The sequence below is a fragment of the Anopheles funestus genome, chromosome X, assembly GCF_943734845.2.
Source record: "Anopheles funestus chromosome X, idAnoFuneDA-416_04, whole genome shotgun sequence".
Classification (NCBI taxonomy): Eukaryota; Metazoa; Arthropoda; class Insecta; order Diptera; family Culicidae; genus Anopheles; species Anopheles funestus.
In genome coordinates, this window is record NC_064597.1 from 3,171,506 (window position 1) to 3,192,564 (window position 21,059).

The following is a 21,059-nucleotide window of genomic DNA, read 5'->3' on the forward strand; positions in this document are numbered from 1 at the left end:
TAGTTTGTTGAGGAGTACATACAGCATAAAAGGATGACATGGACTCGCTGTACTAGCATAACAAGTGCCGCGCAATTCTTCACAAATTCTATTGATGTGCCTTATTTCACTATAACTCCCTCCCCGTAGCGATCCATGGGAGACGGTCGAATGACACAAGATCAGCAGGGATTTTTAGAAGTTTTGTTGTTTTTTTTTGCTCATTTCCGCCGAAGCCCAGAGGAGGGCGCAACGCTTCAGACGCAGTATGGAGATCCTTTCAAAACGAATCTTACATCTGGAACAACCCTCAGTCATCGAACAATGCGCCAAAATGTACCACGACTTTTCCACTGTGTTTGTGTACAAAATAGGCTGCACGCTTTAATAGGCGGCGAATCGAATGTTAGGTTATTCGGTCGGATTCGTTGCACCATCACAATTAGTGATGGCAGCTGAAATTTCCGAATGTTTATACCCAGAAATATGCAATTTTTAGACTGTCAAAAGATTTGTGTTTTTCTCTTTCCACACACACGGCGAAATGTGGTCCAACCTTCTGGTGTTGCGGTGGCGATTGGCTACCGCAGGCGCCCCCCCAGTAAGCTGTGAAGCCTTCAACACGTCTGGTGATACGTGCTGGTTGCCACTTTTGCTAAAACAAACATATAATCAACGTCCCGCGTATCGGACAACCCTAATGCACTTCCTCCTCCCGACCCCCAAAACAATCCCTTTTTTGGTCATCCGCGGCTTTGGAAGCGATTAGCGTGCAGAGATGCAGATTTGCAGGCAAAAGAGCTACTCGGCAGGATGCAGGTTCATGATTCATGGCACCATCGTACGCCCCGTTTGTCTGTGTGTGTTTGTTGTTTATTTTTATTTTCTACCGATTGCTATCGCGTCAGATATGATACAGGGATAAGCAGCGGCATTTTGGCAGATTGGATCGCGTTGCAAACGTTCGCTTCCGTACCGCCCCAGAAAATACCCCGGCATCGGCATAAAGGGCATAATCTTATCGATCCCCCACCCCCCTAACGGCGCCTCCCACCTGTTGTTTGCTTTTCATTAGAAATTGTTTCGGTTTTATTTTTCTTTCTCCCTCCTTATAACCGCCGGTTGCGTATTCAAATGTACGGATGATGGTCGGCCCGACTCCGGGTGTACGGCCGTCCGCCGGCGATCGACGCCCGGCGGACTGTCTAATGATGATAATGCTGCCGTCGATAAAACATGAAAACGGAACCCTATCATTTGGAGACGATTTTTTCCCAGAATGAAAAGCGGGACGAGTCTGAACGATGACCAACGCCGATGGCCCCTGTAGGGCGCCGGGACTGAATTGCCACGGTGGACGGCAGACTTAAGATGCGCCCGAAAAGTGTAAGACAGTATGTGACAGAATTATTTATATATTTACTGATTTTATCATTCTTAACATATAAATTTAAAAATTAAACTTAAAATACTATTTCAATTCCAAGTCCTTCGTAAACTATTCCATATTAAACTAATTTACACATTTGAAGCCTACCTTTAGGCGAAAACGAATTTAACAAAGACTAAAAACAAATTTATGGTTATAATCGTAGATTGAATTCTTATTATTGTTTGCCTTTAAATCAGCTGTCCTGTGTCCCCTAAATTTATGCAATTTTTAGCTTAATTATGGCAAATCACAACAATAAAGAAAAAATAACGTTATTTCTCGATTGTTTTTTTATAGCACGCTCTGTATATCGTGTGGATTGAAGCAATTCGATTTATTAAAGTAATTAATTCCTTTTTTAAAGAATATACTCTCCATTCTCCATCACGTGACAAGGGCATGGGAGTTGGGTTTTTAAAAAAAAGAGGGAAAGAATCGTTTTTGGGGGGTGAGTATTTTAGGCACAGAAATATATTTGCTAAAGACGAATCCCTATTCCGTATCGTCTTACGGGAACCGGTTGTCTAACACGCATCTCCATGGCGCATGGCAGTGTTAGGAAACGGAGAGTACAGCTAAAGTGTTGTGTCTGGTGTAATTTTGCACCCTTCCTTGCACAAACGCATCTTCCTGCTCCTGCTTTTGTTTCCTTTTTTTTGTCGTCCAGTACAAGAAAAGTTTAACCGAAAACTGAGATATTTGTCACCGAGACTTTTCAGGTTGCGTTTCTTCCCTTCGTGTTTGTTTCGATTTGGTTTTTGCTGCTTCTAACTTCAAGTTAAGAAGCCCTCGTATGTCGTACAGAGAACAGATCAGTACGCCAGAGTGCACGCGTGAAGGAAAGAGTGGGGTATACGACGGAGGAGGGGGAGGAAAAATTTGTTCCCAAAACAATTTTAAAATCGCACGGCATTTGCCCCCTTTTTGTCTCCCAGTTTCTGTTTGCCAATCGCTTAGCTCTCACGCATCACCGGGGTAAACGGAGTTGGAGACCAATTTTTGCGTGCGCCGAAAAATAAACGCCCGCTTTTAACTACCGCCCTTCCACCTATGCAAAACTCCCTCCCTCTCACCACACGGTAGGCAGGATGAGCACACGCTTATGCATACTGATGAGTTGTTCGTATGTTGCTGTTTTTTTGCGTTCGCTTTTTTTTCCCCGGCCCCCATTTCACCCTTCGGTACAGGCGACGGTAGTGACAGTGGCATCTTGCAATGCGCGAGCAGCGTGTTAAAGAGCGTGTGAAAAACACTTGCACCCTGTGGCTTTCCGAATGCAACCCGCTCTTTTTCGTTTGTTTCCCTCCAACGGTTCCGCAATCCGGCGACAAGTGTGTGTGTGTGCGCGCGAGAAGTATTTGCAGCATCGAACTTCAAAATCGAAGACGGTGCAAGGCGAACGAACTAATTTCTCCGCTGATTCGATCGTTAGCTCGGGCAAGCAAATGAAACAGGTTTTTTTGTGTTGTTTCTTTTCTTCTATCTCTCTCGCTCTCTCTTTGCTCCATCTCTTCAGCTCTGGTCCGTCTTTCATTCGCGTGGATGGTTTGAGCAGAACGTGCGATAATGCTCGCCAATGTTTGAAACGATCAGCGCCAAATGAAGGAACGCCATCCATAAACGTACGACGCAAACCCCCCCGATACGGAAGGTGGTGACGGATCGCATGCAGGTCGTTCGTGTTGGCAGTCATCAAGTAATGGCGGAAGGATATTATTTAGATCACTTTGAACGTGAACTCGGCCCCCAGAAAACGATCGACCCGATCAGTCAGAATTACCCGGCGCGGCAAACCACAACAGCTAAGCTGAAATTAGAAGCAGTCCGGCTTTGGCTTGAAAGGAGTCTTGAAACGTACGCGCTCGTCCACACGACACTTGTCATCCTTTGTGGCAGCTTGGGTACGAAACAGAACGAGCCCCCACCCTGCCCGCCACATTCATCCCGGCCCAATCGATAAACAAACATGGTCCCGTGTCGGCACCGGCCATACCCGTCGGTAGTGGTCGCGAGCAATAACTCATCCGTTTTATTACTACCGAGCTAATGACGGAGTGTGCGATGATGAACAATGCCGCGGAGTGTGTCCACAGAAAGTCACCGTCCAACGAGCCACGCGGGATGACGTTTGAGCAGCAGAAAAAATCCTTAAAGAACGGAACAAATAACAAAAGATTTAAAGAAGAGCGAAAAGCGGACAAGCGACGAACCTTTCGCTACCTGACACGAGATGAAATCGCTGTATGAAGAGGGAAACGCTTTTCCCCCGGTTTTTCCGTGTGACAGCTTCGGGGCAAAACATCGGCGTTATTGTTGCCGTGGGTTTTGAGCTGAAAAATCAAAACAATCGCTTAAATCGGCCGTACTTGGGATGTGCGTTTTATCCCAAGAGAAGCTAACAAAATAAACAAAAAACCAAGAAGCGAAGCAAAAAAAAATCCCTCAAAGACGTTAGAAATGGAACGTCCCTTCGATCCATTTGCCATTGTCCAGCTGAAGGGATACAGATGTATATACGGTTTTTTTTTATGATACAGTTTTTTGAAGAATAATTTATTTAAACCGGCAAGTTGTCATTAATAACGCAATGCGGGAAAAGCGTTTCGCAGCTCAATGGTAGATCGGATCGATTCAATTGAATGAAACAGTTTTTTTGTTACTTCTTCTGTATATCATTTCAATCGTAGCCTCGCACACGCGGTAAGGGAAGCGAACGGAAAAGACAAATATCCACCGCCGCAAGAGTCGTGTCTGTCCTGGCGGATATGCGTCGAATCAGCAAACATTGCAAAGCCATAAATAATATCTAACGTAAGCCCAATACCGGGGGTAGAATTGTTTATATCACTTCTTGTGGTGGAAATTTCAAAACCATCATGCAGATGGGCAGCAGGAAGTGGGTGTTGGGACATACCATCCATCCGGTTTAGCCGCGGTAGAAAATAATATGTGTCAGCGGAGACAAAGCGGAAACAAATTTTTGACTTCCAACGGTGAGGTGATTCTTTTTTTTTCTCAGTTATCCTTTTTCCCTGCTTAAACTGTCCGACAATCAATCGACATCGACAATTCGTGTGCCGTTTCACAGAAAGCCTTGCAAAATCGAAGATTTCGATTGATTTGTGAAAATGTTTTATTTTATAGTTTTATTGAGATATATTTTATATTTTATTAGTGATAAAAATTAAATGTTTTACTAAAGCGAAGAATATCTGACTTGACTGATGCGATTCCTTGGAACTATGAATTAGAGACGACTTATATATTTGAGTTTATTCTTCCACTGATTCTTGCGTAGAATGACTCTTTAATGAGTGAAATAACTCTTCGATGAGTTAGTCAAAGAAAGACTCATTCAGACTGATTCTTAGGAGACTTAGACAAGGTGCCATGTAAGTGCGGACAAGATTTTCATCCCTTCTCTCCAAATCCTTGGCTATGCGGATGACATCGACATCATCCTACTTAAACGCGAGGTTTTAAGGAATTGATTGACGATCAATGAGGCGAAGATAAAATATCTGCTTGACGGAGTCCTCTGATCGTAGCAGAGTGCTCTTGGGGAGAAGACTACCAGATCTGGAGGTAGTGGAGGAGTTCTGCTCCTCATTTATTCTCTGTGGTACGATCCTAAGTAGTTTCGGGTATCAACCTAAGTAGTGAAATCAATTGATGGGGCTCCAAAAATAGAATGCGGCAAATAACTCATCCTGATACATCCGGTACTCTTCTAGGACCATTAATCTTGGACATTTCTAACGGAGGACTCCAAAGCTGACGCCATTTTCAAGCGACGAGTTCCACGGAGAAGGAAATTGAAACATGAACTAGCTGAGCTGTATGTTGGAGAAAAAATTCATAGGTTGATAAAATAAACCACAAGGATGCGATACTTAGGGCACGTCTTGAAGATGCCGGACTCATTCTCTACAGAGTTAGAGGAGAGTCTTGAATAGTATACTCAAAGCTCATGTACTAACTACCCTTTTACACTCAATTTCATCATCTATCATCTGTCTCGTTTGTCTTATAAATTCTTCTTTTAACGCTTTAATATTTTTCATCATTTTGCAGGCTAAATTTAATTCACCTCCATATATAAATTGCTTTTGTTAAGCATTCCCCGCGATTCATTTCCTCTCTTGCCACACCTTCGCAACAAAAATTCAATCTTAAGGTTTATAGCAAAAAAGGAAAGAAAAAAAGAGCGAACCCGGGAGTAAATCAAATATTGATTTTCTAAGCGGATTTTAAGGATTCCTCCAAGGTCCAAGGATGGGGAGGGAGAAAAAAAAGCGCAAACCATGCACAGAAAACACACACACGCACCAAAAATCGGCCATGCCAATAATACTGAAAATGCCGAACTTTGTTTGTCCCATTTTGGTAGCTTTTGGTTCTTCTTCTCTCGCTCTGTGTGTCTGTATGTTTGAAGAGCCTTTTTCTGATCGGGGTGTTGTTTGCCGAAGGCCGAATAGCGGAGCAACACACAAAAGGGCGAACAATAGAGCAAAAACCCCTATATGGCCGAGAGCCTGAGGGATTGCTACGATCGCAATGTAGACCCGCTCACTCTCTATTGTGTGCCACCCGATCACTCCCTCGAGGCATGAGGTTTTCTTTTTTTTTTTTGAAGGGAGTGATGCGTGGTACGGTTTTGTTCGATTTGTGAAACTAATAAATCGTTTCCGAAATTTATAAAGATTTGTTTGGTAGGCGTGATGAGGGTTCGGTTTACGGGTACGTGGGAGAGATGATGTTTCGTTATGTTGCTGCCATTGGGATCGATTTGCTCTGGGAAGTTTGACTCTATTCTAGCGCTTCAGGGATATGTGCGAATTTTGGGAAAATATGCTCACGATATGGTGTTGCATGAATAATTTTCTTTCACCGTTTTCGTGTACTAGCGGCACCCTTTCTTTTTGCGGCTAATCTCATCCATAAACAAGCGTACACAGAAGGATGCCGCCGATCGGTGAAGGTGAATCCTTTAACTCACCGCAACCTCGAGTAGCGTTCAAGTGGCCCCTTTGCCCCGGGGGTGTACAGGATCACCCGGTGGTCCGTATGCTGACTTTCGAGCCGTGCGCATACACTTTAATGAGCGACCAAAGGAAACCTCCGTCTGCAAAAGGATTTGTTATGCCCAGCAGCCAACAAGATTACGTGCGCTTAAGGACTCGGTTCCTTCTCTCTCTCTGAGAGGATCACGTTACCGCGTCACGTTCCAAACGTTGCTCGGAAACATCTGGCACCGGCTTCTGCCGATACGGACCTTTGCCTAACGCCCTCCGGTTCTTGGTCTGCAATCTCGACGCCAACCGAACGAGACCAAAACGCAACCGAAGGACACGAAATGCGCTGTCCTAGTCGCGTGAAATCGATCGTTTTTCCTTTCTGTGGCCGTGTGGTATGGTTTTCTGTGCAAAGGGAATGATCGTTCTCCGACGTTTGTGCGGAAGTTGGGTGCATTTTTAACGCTAAACAAACATTCGGTACATTAAGCAACATGTGTAAGATGCACGTGCACAAACTCAATTATGTACCTAAACCAACACACGTACATCAAACGTGCCTCGGTATGGCACCAGATTTTTATTTGAAATGAATTTCCTTATTTTATAAAATAATAATTACAAGTAAAATGAGAAAATATTAATTCCTTCTTTTAAAATTTCAATAACCGCTGTTGGTTTGACTTTCAAAAGCAGCTGCCTTTCGTTAATAGTCACAACTCCCGACACGTGTGCTTTACCCAAACTCGAAAAACGCATCTCTGTTCCATACGACACCACATAATCGAAACGATGCTCAACTTCAACACCACGAAAAGCAGATGTTGGTCGTGTGTCACATACCGTTTTAAGGCGATTCCCTATCGCCCTAAAGCGAATTACTTTTCGTTCGCGGCCAATTCCAGCTGTGAGTAGTGTTGGAAGGGAAGACCACCCACGTTACGATTTGCTGAACCGAGGTGCTAATTTGTCGCGACATTCATTAAGATGAATGATGGGATGGGAAGAGCTGCACATTAAATTTGCTTCTGCGCGTTTGTCGCTTAGCGTGCAGCGAGGTTCCGTGTGTGAAGCGTTTTGCGCCGTTCGGTATGCAATGCGCAAACCATCGCAAAGGAATGAAACGTTTCAAGCGTGATCGCACTATGGTACATGATTCACGATCAAAAAGGGCTTTTTTCCTATATTCATTTTCACAATTTAAAGAAAAATAATAAAACAGATTCACGGGTGTGATCTGAACGGGTGTGATGAAAAAAAATTATTTGGAAATAAATATCAATTTTGTTGCCTGTTTAATTTAACCTACCCCATAGTGATCATCATATATGATTGAAATCTTTCACATACTTTACGTTGAAACATTTCGCCACGATCATTTAGTGACATTGACGATGTAATCATGGTTTCAAGATCAATGTTATACCTGTATGTGTGAGTTGTGCGTATTTATGAGCATAATTAAATAAACCAAATAATAAATTAATAAATAAATAAATAAGGCTCATTTTTACACCAAGTTTTGCCTATAACTCGGTCGGTATCAAAAAAATCGCCAAACTTTAACCTGTGGTCGATAGATGGCACCAATGGCTACATTTTCTTCTTAGGCCGCCATGCCCTCAGATGTCTGTGTCAGAAGTTATTGGAGGAATAAAGTTCCTTACCCTGTTTGAGAAAATGTAAAACTTTCCTCATTTTTGCACCAAGTTTTGCCTATAACTCGGTCGGTATCCAACGGATCGCCAATCTTTAACTTGTGGTCGATAGATCAGAACAATGGCTACATTTTCTTCTTGGGCCGCCATGCCCTCAGATGTCTGTGCCAGAAGTTATTCGAGGAACCAAGTTCCTTACCCTGTTTGAGAAAATGTAAAATTTTCCTCATTTTTCTGCAGTTCAGCAAAATTTTTAAATGTGATATATTTTATTGCGAATTTGTTGCAATAGGTTTCTTTTCACTCAAATAATGCTTTAAACTAAAAAAAGAATAAAAAATCGAAAAAAAAATTTCAAAAAAATTTCAACTCGAAAATTTCATAAGGCTTACCCCTTATGATTTTTTTGGGAAATTTTGCAAAAAAAATAGAATTCATTTATTTTAATGCCAATGGGTTGCAATGAGTTTCTATTCACTCAAATAATGTTTTAAATTGAAAAATGAATAGAAAATTCGAAAAAAATTGAAAAATTATAACAATTTAAAAATTTCACAAGACTCATTTTTGCACCAAGTTTTGCCTATTACTCGGTCGGTATACAACGGATCGCCAATCTTTAACTTGTGGTCGATAGATGGCATTAATGGCTACATTTTCTTCTTACGCCGCCATGCCCTCAGATGTCTGTGTCAGAAGTTATTGGAGGAATAAAGTTCCTTACCCTGTTTGATAAAATGTAAAATTTTCCTCATTTTTGCACCAAATTTTGCCTATAACTCGGTTGGTATCCAATGGATCGCCAATCTTTAACTTGTGGTCGATAGATCAGAACAATGGCTACATTTTCTTCTTGGGCCGCCATGCCCTCAGATGTCTGTGCCAGAAGTTATTCGAGGAACCAAGTTCCTTACCCTGTTTGAGAAAATGTAAAATTTTCCTCATTTTTCTGCAGTTCAGCAAAATTTTTAAATGTGATATATTTTATTGCGAATTTGTTGCAATAGGTTTCTTTTCACTCAAATAATGCTTTAAACTAAAAAAAGAATAAAAAATCGAAAAAAAATTTTCAAAAAAATTTCAACTCGAAAATTTCATAAGGCTTACCCCTTATGATTTTTTTGGGAAATTTTGCAAAAAAAATAGAATTCATTTATTTTAATGCCAATGGGTTGCAATGAGTTTCTATTCACTCAAATAATGTTTTAAATTGAAAAATGAATAGAAAATTCGAAAAAAATTGAAAAATTATAACAATTTAAAAATTTCACAAGACTCATTTTTGCACCAAGTTTTGCCTATAACTCGGTCGGTATACAACGGATCGCCAATCTTTAACTTGTGGTCGATAGATGGCATTAATGGCTACATTTTCTTCTTAGGCCGCCATGCCCTCAGATGTCTGTGTCAGAAGTTATTGGAGGAATAAAGTTCCTTACCCTGTTTGAGAAAATGTAAAACTTTCCTCATTTTTGCACCAAATTTTGCCTATAACTCGGTCGGTATCCAATGGATCGCCAATCTTTAACTTGTGGTCGATAGATCAGAACAATGGCTACATTTTCTTCTTGGGCCGCCATGCCCTCAGATGTCTGTGCCAGAAGTTATTCGAGGAACCAAGTTCCTTACCCTGTTTGAGAAAATGTAAAATTTTCCTCATTTTTCTGCAGTTCAGCAAAATTTTTAAATGTGATATATTTTATTGCGAATTTGTTGCAATAGGTTTCTTTTCACTCAAATAATGCTTTAAACTAAAAAAAGAATAAAAAATCGGAAAAAAATTTTCAAAAAAATTTCAACTCGAAAATTTCATAAGGCTTACCCCTTATGATTTTTTTGGGAAATTTTGCAAAAAAAATAGAATTCATTTATTTTAATGCCAATGGGTTGCAATGAGTTTCTATTCACTCAAATAATGTTTTAAATTGAAAAATGAATAGAAAATTCGAAAAAAAATGAAAAATTATAACAATTTAAAAATTTCACAAGACTCATTTTTGCACCAAGTTTTGCCTATAACTCGGTCGGTATACAACGGATCGCCAATCTTTAACTTGTGGTCGATAGATGGCATTAATGGCTACATTTTCTTCTTAGGCCGCCATGCCCTCAGATGTCTGTGTCAGAAGTTATTGGAGGAATAAAGTTCCTTACCCTGTTTGAGAAAATGTAAAACTTTCCTCATTTTTGCACCAAATTTTGCCTATAACTCGGTCGGTATCCAACGGATCGCCAATCTTTAACTTGTGGTCGATAGATCAGAACAATGGCTACATTTTCTTCTTGGGCCGCCATGCCCTCAGATGTCTGTGCCAGAAGTTATTCGAGGAACCAAGTTCCTTACCCTGTTTGAGAAAATGTAAAATTTTCCTCATTTTTCTGCAGTTTAGCAAAATTTTTAAATTTGATATATTTTATTGCAAATTTGTTGCAATAGGTTTCTTTTCACTCAAATAATGCTTTTAACTAAAAAAACAATAAAAAATCGGAAAAAAAATTTCAAAAAAAATTTCAACTCGAAAATTTCATAAGGCTTACCCCTTATGATTTTTTTGGGAAATTTTGCAAAAAAAATAGAATTCATTTATTTTAATGCCAATGGGTTGCAATGAGTTTCTATTCACTCAAATAATGTTTTAAATTGAAAAATGAATAGAAAATTCGAAAAAAATTGAAAAATTATAACAATTTAAAAATTTCACAAGACTCATTTTTGCACCAAGTTTTGCCTATAACTCGGTCGGTATACAACGGATCGCCAATCTTTAACTTGTGGTCGATAGATGGCATTAATGGCTACATTTTCTTCTTAGGCCGCCATGCCCTCAGATGTCTGTGTCAGAAGTTATTGGAGGAATAAAGTTCCTTACCCTGTTTGGGAAAATGTAAAACTTTCCTCATTTTTGCACCAAATTTTGCCTATAACTCGGTCGGTATACAACGGATCGCCAATCTTTAACTTGTGGTCGATAGATCAGAACAATGGCTACATTTTCTTCTTGGGCCGCCATGCCCTCAGATGTCTGTGCCAGAAGTTATTCGAGGAACCAAGTTCCTTACCCTGTTTGAGAAAATGTAAAATTTTCCTCATTTTTCTGCAGTTTAGCAAAATTTTTAAATTTGATATATTTTATTGCGAATTTGTTGCAATAGGTTTCTTTTCACTCAAATAATGCTTTTAACTAAAAAAACAATAAAAAATCGGAAAAAAAATTTCAAAAAAAATTTCAACTCGAAAATTTCATAAGGCTTACCCCTTATGATTTTTTTGGGAAATTTTGCAAAAAAAATAGAATTCATTTATTTTAATGCCAATGGGTTGCAATGAGTTTCTATTCACTCAAATAATGTTTTAAATTGAAAAATGAATAGAAAATTCGAAAAAAATTGAAAAATTATAACAATTTAAAAATTTCACAAGACTCATTTTTGCACCAAGTTTTGCCTATTACTCGGTCGGTATACAACGGATCGCCAATCTTTAACTTGTGGTCGATAGATGGCATTAATGGCTACATTTTCTTCTTACGCCGCCATGCCCTCAGATGTCTGTGTCAGAAGTTATTGGAGGAATAAAGTTCCTTACCCTGTTTGAGAAAATGTAAAACTTTCCTCATTTTTGCACCAAATTTTGCCTATAACTCGGTCGGTATACAACGGATCGGCAATCTTTAACTTGTGGTCGATAGATGAGAATAATGGCTATATTTTCTTCTTGGGCCGCCATGCCCTCAGATGTCTGTGCCAGAAGTTATTCGAGGAACCAAGTTCCTGACCCTGTTTGAGAAAATGTAAAATTTTCCTTATTTTTCTGCAGTTCAGCAAAATTTTTAAATGTGATACTTTTTATTGCGAATTTGTTACAATAGGTTTCTTTTCACTCAAATAATGCTTTAAACTAAAAAAGAATAAAAAATCGGAAAAAAAATTTCAAAAAAATTTCAACTCGAAAATTTCATAAGGCTTACCCCTTATGATTTTTTTGAGAAATCAAATTGATTTATTTTAATGCCAATTGGTTGAAAAAAATAATAATATAACGGGAAAAGGTAAACAACCTTGAAACCGCGCCAGAATCGCTAAACTTTTTTGGAAAATTGAGCTACGCGACAATTGCTAAGTATGTAATGAAGGTGTAAAATACAAACTTCACCATGTAGCTCCATTACGCTTACCTAGCCGGCTAGTGTCTACTTTATTACACCCTCTAAGCGTATCGGTAATTACGATTTTACGATTCTCCAAATGATCAAAACCTTGCCGTCGGGGTATTGGGGTTTCCTCCTACGAAATCATTTGCGTTCGCCAATTTAACGACCAATTCCTTCCATCCACTTGAACCGAGCCGGTTCATTAATAACGCACACCGGGGCGAGGTGAGTCTAGGGATGGTGTATCTTGTCGCCTTGTCTTGTGCCACAATCTATTAAAGCAATGCCACCCCTAGTGCCTTCCCTTACGCTGAGTGAGGAAAACAAAACCATCGGTGGCGAACCATTTTCACCGACATCATACGCACGGTCAGCTTTCGTTCCAGCGCGAAGGGGGATAGTAAAATTGGTTTGGATTTTAATTAATGATAACCGGCGATCATTTGTACACCTGCGGGCCAGCGTTAGCGAACGCGGACGGACACTAAACGGTCAGCCAGACGGTGTCCGGTACGGTCGTGTTCGGTTTGAAGATTAATGCACCTATCGAATGTCTCGTTCATGCGTGAGTTTTATGTGTTACTTTATATCTGGTTTGCATGGTTTCGCTGTTCGGTTCCGGTTTTGGCATTGCTCCACTTCAGTCAGTCGCAATGTCGTTTTGCTGCTGTACTCAGCCGAACGAAAATCGGCCATAAAGATAATTTTCTCAACCTATTGCACAACCGGCCAAGCAAACATTTGCTGATGAGCGCTAGATGAATGTGTGACCTTCCAAATATCTAAACCGGAAACGAGTTCTTTTTTTCTTTTTTTTTGTTTTTGAAAGGAATGTTACTAATTATATTCATTTAGACGAACCATTCTCAACACTCAACGTCGTTACGTGTTAAGACTAAGCAAGTGATTAGTGGAACGAATCTTTCCAACGCCACGCTTGGAGTGCGCTGTAAAGAATTTCGCAAAAACCTAATTAACCCTTCAACAAGAAACCAAAACTTGGGAAACCTTCAAAAAGCTTTTAATCTGATGGTGTGCAATCTTGTCCCGGCACAGAGAAAGCAACATCGATGTCACGAACGATGATAATATCCAGATATAGACGCTGACTGATCTAGTAGCGTCCGGAAAGGGACGGCCAAGCAATTATACCACTCACATGCGCTCACCACACTGGCTGCGCGTCGGTCACGCTAAGATGCCGTTTGGAAAACAAAAAACAAAAATTCCCCCTTCATGTTTTCTTGTAATTTGTAACCGTTTATTACAGCGTCGGTAGTGTGTAATCGACCATCTCTACGCAATACCTTTTACACTTCTCACATAATTTATTTCACTCACTTACTATCTCCCTGTTTTTTTTCTGTAGCTGCCGTCAGCCACATACAGGGTGGGGTGGAAAATATGTTCCTTACTTTACAATCATGTGTGTTTGTTTTTTTTTTACATATATATTTTGTTTTGTTTTTCTACTCCCTCATACTCCCGTGTTTGTTTTTTTTTTGTTAGGTTGTAAAGTGTCTGCTTAAGCTATAAACAGTGGAAAAGACACCGGAGGGAGGAGAACCGGGAGGAGGTGAAAAGTGGTGCAGTTGAGGGTGTTCGAGAGGGTGAACCGAATCATTGCCGCATCGGCGTGTATATGGGCACACTGTGCACGAATATCTCTCTGTGGGTGTGTGTGGGTGTTTGTCTATGAACCTAATCGAGCGTACAATAGTGTGGCGTTATCTCCGCTTAGTAGAAGAACTGTTTCCACGAGTCCTGCTTCTTGTGCGCTCCGTTCCAGTATCCACCACGATGTCCACTGTAGCCGGTCTCCTGTTCAGCCGCACCTTCATGGTTGTGCGGTCCATGATGGTAACCGTGGCCGTGATGCGGTGCACCGTGCGCATGGAACTCGACACCGTGGTACTTGTTGTACGCGTACGCCTTGGCAGTCGTCGGGTACGATTGGGTCGAGTACATGTGCGAGGTCGGCGCATCATAGCTCTGCGTGAACTTGTGGACCTGCGGTGCAGCGGTCGGTGCGTAACTTAGCGTCGGCGTGTACGAACCGGACAGCGGCTGAGCGTACGTCGTCGGCAGCAGCGTGGTGTCCGTGTTGTACGTCGTCGACAGATCCGAACTTCCCGCATCACCACCAAACTTGGGCTGTATCGCACCGAACTGCGACTGGACATCGCACACCGTACCGGCAACCAGCGTCGACAGTGGAGCGGAGAAGATGCGGAAGTTCACATCACTGTAGTCTAGGTCCGCAATCAGGAACACTGGCATCCGGTCCGAGATGACCCACACCTGTTCCTCCTCGTCGATCTTCACGTCCGCCGGGAACACAAGCTCCACATCGTCCCGATCGACCAAACCGTGGTACTCCGGGCTGTACGGTAGCGACGAATGCCAGCAGCCAACCGCATTCTGGTCGATCAGATTGAACAGCTGCAGTCCGGTATCGCTCATCACGCGCGACGTCGTATGGCTGTTCGGGCCGCGCTCCTTCAGATATTGGAAATCGTGGAAGCTTTCCTCCACCTTCGATTCGTCGCGCAGAATTCGGGTCGAAACGGTGAACTCGCGATGGCTGGCCAGTGGCGAGAAGTACAGCGTACGATATCCGTCCGCCTGCAGCGGTGTCAGCGACATACCGAAGATACCTTCCTCGCCCCACTGGAAGTTCAATCCCGCCACGTTGAAGTCACCGCGCAGCGGATCCGGGAAGAAGAAGCTGTGGGCGAAGCGCCACGATTTGTTCTGCTCGAACGAGTACACGATCAACCCATATCCGAGCTCGTCCGACATGTACGCGTACGTATCGTCACAGCTGCGCCCCATATCAATGGCAATGTTAGCGATGAAGGTGTTCGCGTTAGTATCATCCGCCCGCAGCTCGTAACGGCGCAACCGGCGGTTCGTCTTCAGGTCCCAGATGTTCAGTGCGTACGGGCAAAGCTGCTGGGTGGTGTTACCGATACCGACGGTACCGGTATCGAGGGCCCACAGACGGCCACACTTATCCGCCTTGATACGGTACACCGTGGAGAGTCCGTTCGCGCAATCACCAGCGACGTTCGAGGACCAGTCCGGATAGGGGATAAGTGCCGGCGATCCGGACGGTGTCTGATTCATGTCGATATAGTTAAGCGTTGATGGGATACCTGTCAAATACCAAAGAAAAAACACATACAGATTAATGTCACACATCTGACAGGACAGCCTACTGACGTCAGCATCATTATCAGGCGCGGGATCTTTGAGATCTTTGAGAGCCAGTGCCTACCGCAACTAAATCATTCCACCAAGGACATCGAGCTCCCACGAGGACCTGTAGCAAAATCGTTCGGAGTGACATTCCCTGCAAATCTAACCGGCTCGTCCAATTCCAACCTCTTTGCTAACACCTCACAAAAAGTCAACCAACCATTAACTAATGGTTTATTCGGGTAGGTCTGGTAGGCCGTTCGTCAAGGTTAGTCGCTAACAAGCTTTACCTACAGCTAATCCAAGCTTCACTTTCGAACATTTCGAGCACGTCCTTGAACTTGCACGCGCAGCTAGTCACACCAATAAGCGGGACTGCCACAACCGAAAAACTTTTAACCAACAAAAAAACTGGATCTCCCTCTCTTCCAGCAGTACCTCGCTAGAAATTAATTTGGAGCTCCAAACAAACTTGTGTTTGCAAATGTAACAAATCTTAATTTTGAGAAAGGAGGTATAGTCAGGTTGTCAGACGTTGAAAAGATTTAAATGTGAGCAGCGCCTAAGGTGTTCAGGTTTTTGGGTCCGGTCTATTCCGGTCCGGCCCACAATAGAGACGAGTGCTCAGTAAACCGCAACTTGGAGCAGTTTAAGGTTTTGCGAGAAGAAGAAACATTAAGACGTGGTAAGAAAATTATGCAAATCTGCACCAATAGCCCAACATGTTCACGTCCTCGTTTACGTCCCCACTGATCCTCAATTACCGTGCATAATGTGTGTCCCCGGCCAAGCGCATTTATGGTCATTTTTCAAAATTCTACCATTTTGACAGCTTGTTTACACTTGATGGTATGGTTACCGATCGTACGGCAGATTTGCGGACCTACTCATACCACACATTTCAACATTCCAACCTTTTTTTTCGCTTTTTGCTTCCCCACTCTCTTTTGCCGCTTCTCTAGACACCTTTTCACTGGCGTTTTTGGTGGCGGTGTGTTGTGACGTTACGGTGGACTTAGTCACGTAGCCACACACACACCGGGTGTGACAGGCGGAAAACGTTTTTTGTTTTGCATTTTTAATCTGTTTTATTAAGATACATTTTCCAATCTAGTGGTAACGTTAGGTTAAGCGCCAAAACTAACCCCAATTCTTCGATATGGTTCCTCACCTTCGGGTAATTTGGACACTTTCAAACAGAGCACCACAACTTCGAGATTTTGCAACTTCGAGGCCCAACCGATTCGTCACATTCGGTACTAGTTGGGAAAGTCTTTGGTTTGTCAAAAAAAAAAAAAAATCCCCCCAAATGTCCACTGAACCGGAGTAGTGTTTCATGCGCTACTGTATGTCCACACCTGAGTTTCGCGCGTTCCTCCAAAGACCTGGTGCGCCTCTAGAACAGTCTCGTAAAGAAGGTACGCCTGTGGAGGGAGGACCAAAACAACACCAAAAACAAAAACCGTCCAAGCACAAATGTCCTAGTTAATCATCGGTGCGGTTTTTGCGGTACATACACACATACTCAAGGTTTTTGCGTAAGGATGGTGGCCGTATGTTGTAAACAAGCGCCGTTTGCACATCCCCGTAACTATCGCTCCACGCACGGTTACACTGTAGGATTTGCTGCTGTATTTTCCTTTTTCTTTCCCTAGCAGCAGTGTTTGCTAGTTTGCTTCAGTGCAATTGCAAACGCGTGTTACGATCATTAGCGGCGCTGTACGCAAAAACCGACGTGTGAGAGATGTTAGACTATCTTCGCAGGACAAGATAACACCCCGACAAGCCGCCGGTACGACAAACCGCAAGCCAGATGTTTGTCCGGAGCTGTAACGCATTTCCTGGAGGTGAGCTCCAAACACTAACCAGGTGTCGCTATCGATGTTACTATTGGTACCTAATTGGTTTGCTATCAAGTACCTGACTCCACGCGCAAGAGGAAATAGTTTTTTTTCGGAATTGATCGTTACTTGAAATGATTTTTGTAACACGGACTACTTTTAGCTGAAATACACAATGTTACGCAATATCAGCCGAATATAACCTTGAAGATCGCGTGGTGAGCGTGAACATATTCACGATCTTTCACCCTGGAATGACTCCATTTTCTTTTAGCACAGAAATGGGGAAAAGTACCGTCTGGGCATTCGGAGGACATCGAGTTCTTTTTTGGGTCGCTTTCATTTTCGTAGGGTTTCAAGGTTGATTGTGATCACCAACATTCGAGAAAGGGTTGCCCTAATTATCGTAAATCAAGCGTACGGCACACCAATCACATTCGTCTCCACCCCCCCAAAACAATGCGTGGGATGGTCTTGAATTTGTTTCTACACTTTTGTACTTTACTCCTTTTCATTCATTGCATCCGGGTTAAAACTCTCTTATTAACTTATGTCTTGTTTTCCAAAATAATAAACGCATGCTTTTCTTCGGTACAAGTTCTTGGAAAGCGGAAACTGGAATTCGGTGCTAGGGACCGGACACCAAACACAGCGTGTCAGCATGTTGCAAAAAAACAGACAGTCCGACAAACCAACAGAATAGGAGAGAAAAAAACCAACTCCAACCAACCAAGGGAACCTGTTTTGTGCAAACAATTCACCCGTCTGCAAGACGTGGGGTGCGGTTTTTTTTCGTACAGCGCGTAGCGGGGCCCAGCGTCTTCAAATTTCGCTGACGCATCGAAACGGGGTCCAAAAAATTGCTCCACATTGTGTGATGCGGCGAGGTTAAGGTAGGAGTTGCGGAAGTGGGTTTTTTTTCGGGACGGAGTGCAAGGGGAGGGAGGAGGGTGGATTTTCTTATGCTTTTGTCTTCTTCCGATCGTCACGCTCGGTTGGCATATAATGATAGCACCAGACGAAAACAAAACCATCCCAATAAAGCTATCTTCAAACGTATGACGTCGCCATATTGGTTGGTTTTGGACAGGAAATTAGTCTAAATTGATTATTTACACCACCTTCACCATCCAGTTACAGCGGGGGGATAAAAAGGTGGCAAGGAGAGTTGTCTGTCACGGATTGATTGCCCGAATGCGGTAATGAGTCGTGGCATCGCCGTCATCAATAAATCAAAACCTCCCAACCTCCCTCGTGCGGGCTTATTAACTGCACACCATTAATTCATCTGGGTGAAGATGCGCATCGAAAGGAAAGCAAAATCCCATTTCACCCCCCAACGGGGTGGTGGCTGAAGAAGAAAGGCATCAACCGAAACCGATCGTAACAGACAGTGGTGCTGTAAATCAGTGTAAAGGAAGACGTAACCAGCGCCAATATTAGAAATGGTCGAGATGGTCGTGTGGCGTGATACGCGATATCTTTGCTCCAGTTGAGTAGAATTCGGGGGGGAAATTTCGACATCACATCAGCCAACTGTAGGCTGATGTTAACTTCACCAAAAAGGTGTCTCTAAAATTCTTCACCATAACCGGCACAAGCGTTCTGAGTGAACAGCATTGTGCATAAAATTGCAACGTTGTGTTTTGGAGTTGGCAAATTTACATTCGTTTAACATATTAACGAAAAACAATCAAACAGATTCGTTCCTCTTCAACAGGTTCCGTTTTTGGGGGTGCAAAATCAAGAAGAAGAACAAAACAAAAGGCAAATTGCGATTTGTTGCAAACTCATCAGCTTAACTTCATTTACTGCTGAACCGGAAGAACGAGTTTTTGGATTCACGCTTAATTTTTGGGATTTTTCATTCGATTTTTTTTCTTTTTGGTTTTTTTCGGACGACGGAATGGTTCACTCACGGGGGCCATTTTACTTACCATCCTTCCATCTTGGTACCGAAACGAACAGTTTGTTCTCCCAACGCTCGATACCGACCGGCAGACCGTTCGTGGGGACATAGTCACCCCGTGCTAGTGCCTGTTGCTTGAGGCGTTGATTGGGGAAGACGAAATCGAGCTGCTGCCAGCTGTACCGCTCCTGCAGCTTCTGGGTCGCACTGACACTACCGGCGACGAGACACACCACAATCAGCAGCATTCTACCACCGTACATTGTTCACACTCTCTGGGCACGGTGTACGTAAAACGGTGTTCACACTACAACAGTAACTGTGGATTAACGCACGGTATAGTGGGTAACGTCTTGAACTCTCACGACACTACGGCGGCGACTACACCACAACGACTGATGGTTGTACGAGCTGCCGCACCGGGGTTATATCAACAACGAGTCCGGCGAAAAACCGCTCCAGCGACGCAGATCTCCCACCACGGCCCGGCCACTACAAGCGACAGCGTGCGAGCGAGAAGGGAAGCGACCGAGAACGTGCGTGTATTACCGGTCGGTCGGCAACCGATGCGAACGTGGAGAACTAAACGAGCGCGTGAGCGAGAACACAAGAGCATGTTTGTTCCTTTTTTTGGAGCCTCCAATGATGCTCCGATTCTTTCCTTAGGTATACGTTCGTATTCCAATAGGTAGGATATGGTACCTCAATAAAACTCACAAACTTCTCGGAGCGGAAGATTAAGGCGCACAGGCAACAGGGTAAGAAGCAAAAGGTACACGATCCTAGCATATTAGTCCAGTACAAAAGGGGTACAAGGGTATTAACGGCAGGGTAAGAAGCGACAAACAATTTAAGCGACTTAATGAAGTTCAATTTTCGGCTTGTAATCAACAGCTGCTGTAAGGTGTGCTGAAGTTAATAAAAAAAAACGTGTGTCAGTGGTCAGCAGAGCGGGTAATTTTTCGGGTTAATATTGCCGCAAAACCAACCAAGCCACCATTAGGAACTCACAGTTTTCGTGAGACGAGCCACTTATTTTACAATTAAATTAAAATGATTTAAATGTACGGATCAATCAGCTGAATTACTTCAACTCTTCCGTATGCGGATCTTTTAGGGTAATAGAAGAAGACAGCAAGAGATCAGTTTACGAATGTATTGAAGTTGTAAATGGTGAAGAAATGTACATGTACCAATAGAAGCACTCAAGAAATTGAGTATTGGTCGTCTAATTAAAAGTACAAAGCGTTTGAGCGCTTCAGAGACTCGATCCAAGACATTCGATGTCTAAACCTAACATCTATGTACAGTACTGACCTTATAAGTAGACATATCTTCATAAATTTTCAAGAAATGTTGAGCAATTTTCCAAGTTTTGAAATATTGGAAAAAGAATATTCTGAATATTTCAAACTCAATTTTAAAATTCCAACTCTCTCGTTTTTGACAACCACTGATGTCGAAGAATCAAGGTATATCCTTCAAACTGAAGGTGTGACACTGAGTTCTAAAGTGTACAGTATTGAAACGATCGGTCAATATTCGTTACGGTGCTTATACCGGTTAGCATCAAACTGTCATTCGCGTCTCGATTCTAATGGGTTAATTATGTTTCGTGGTCCGCGTGCACCGATTGGTCTCACCGCAAGACCGGTTTCGACCACTCCGGTACCATTAAGCTCATCTTCTTCACCAGTCTCTCCACTCATTTAGAAGAGAAATTCCCAACCTTTTTTCGGTTTTTTTTCCCCGGGAAATACCTACCAAACCCGGTGATGGGATGATGTGAGCGGGATTCCCGCAAACCACATTAGACGGACGAAAGAAAAAAAACGTAACATGGGATGCTAGTTTGACGATGGTAGCATCGGTA

At 42.7% G+C, this 21,059-nt stretch overlaps 1 protein-coding gene across 1 annotated transcript; it reads right to left on the reverse strand.

Moving 5' to 3' along the window:
* Positions 1-13,474: 13,474 nt before the first annotated feature.
* LOC125762735 (protein yellow) lies at positions 13,475-19,606 on the reverse strand. Its single transcript, XM_049425214.1, has 2 exons — positions 19,215-19,606; positions 13,475-15,393 (listed from the first exon to the last, which is right to left on the reverse strand). Exons 1-2 carry the CDS (start codon positions 19,447-19,449, stop codon positions 13,973-13,975), a joined length of 1,656 nt encoding a protein of 551 aa, XP_049281171.1. The 5' UTR covers positions 19,450-19,606; the 3' UTR covers positions 13,475-13,972.
* Between the last annotated feature and the right edge of the window lie 1,453 nt (positions 19,607-21,059).

What these genes read in the sequence shown, in the direction of transcription:
- LOC125762735 (XM_049425214.1), bottom strand. Translation starts at nt 19,449, where the DNA reads ATGTACGGTGGTAGAATGCTGCTGATTGTGGTGTGTCTCGTCGCCGGT. An exon ending in GGTACCAAGATGGAAGGATG is followed by an intron (nt 15,394 to 19,214) that starts GTAAGTAAAATG and finishes GGTATTTGACAG; the next exon opens with GTATCCCATCAACGCTTAAC.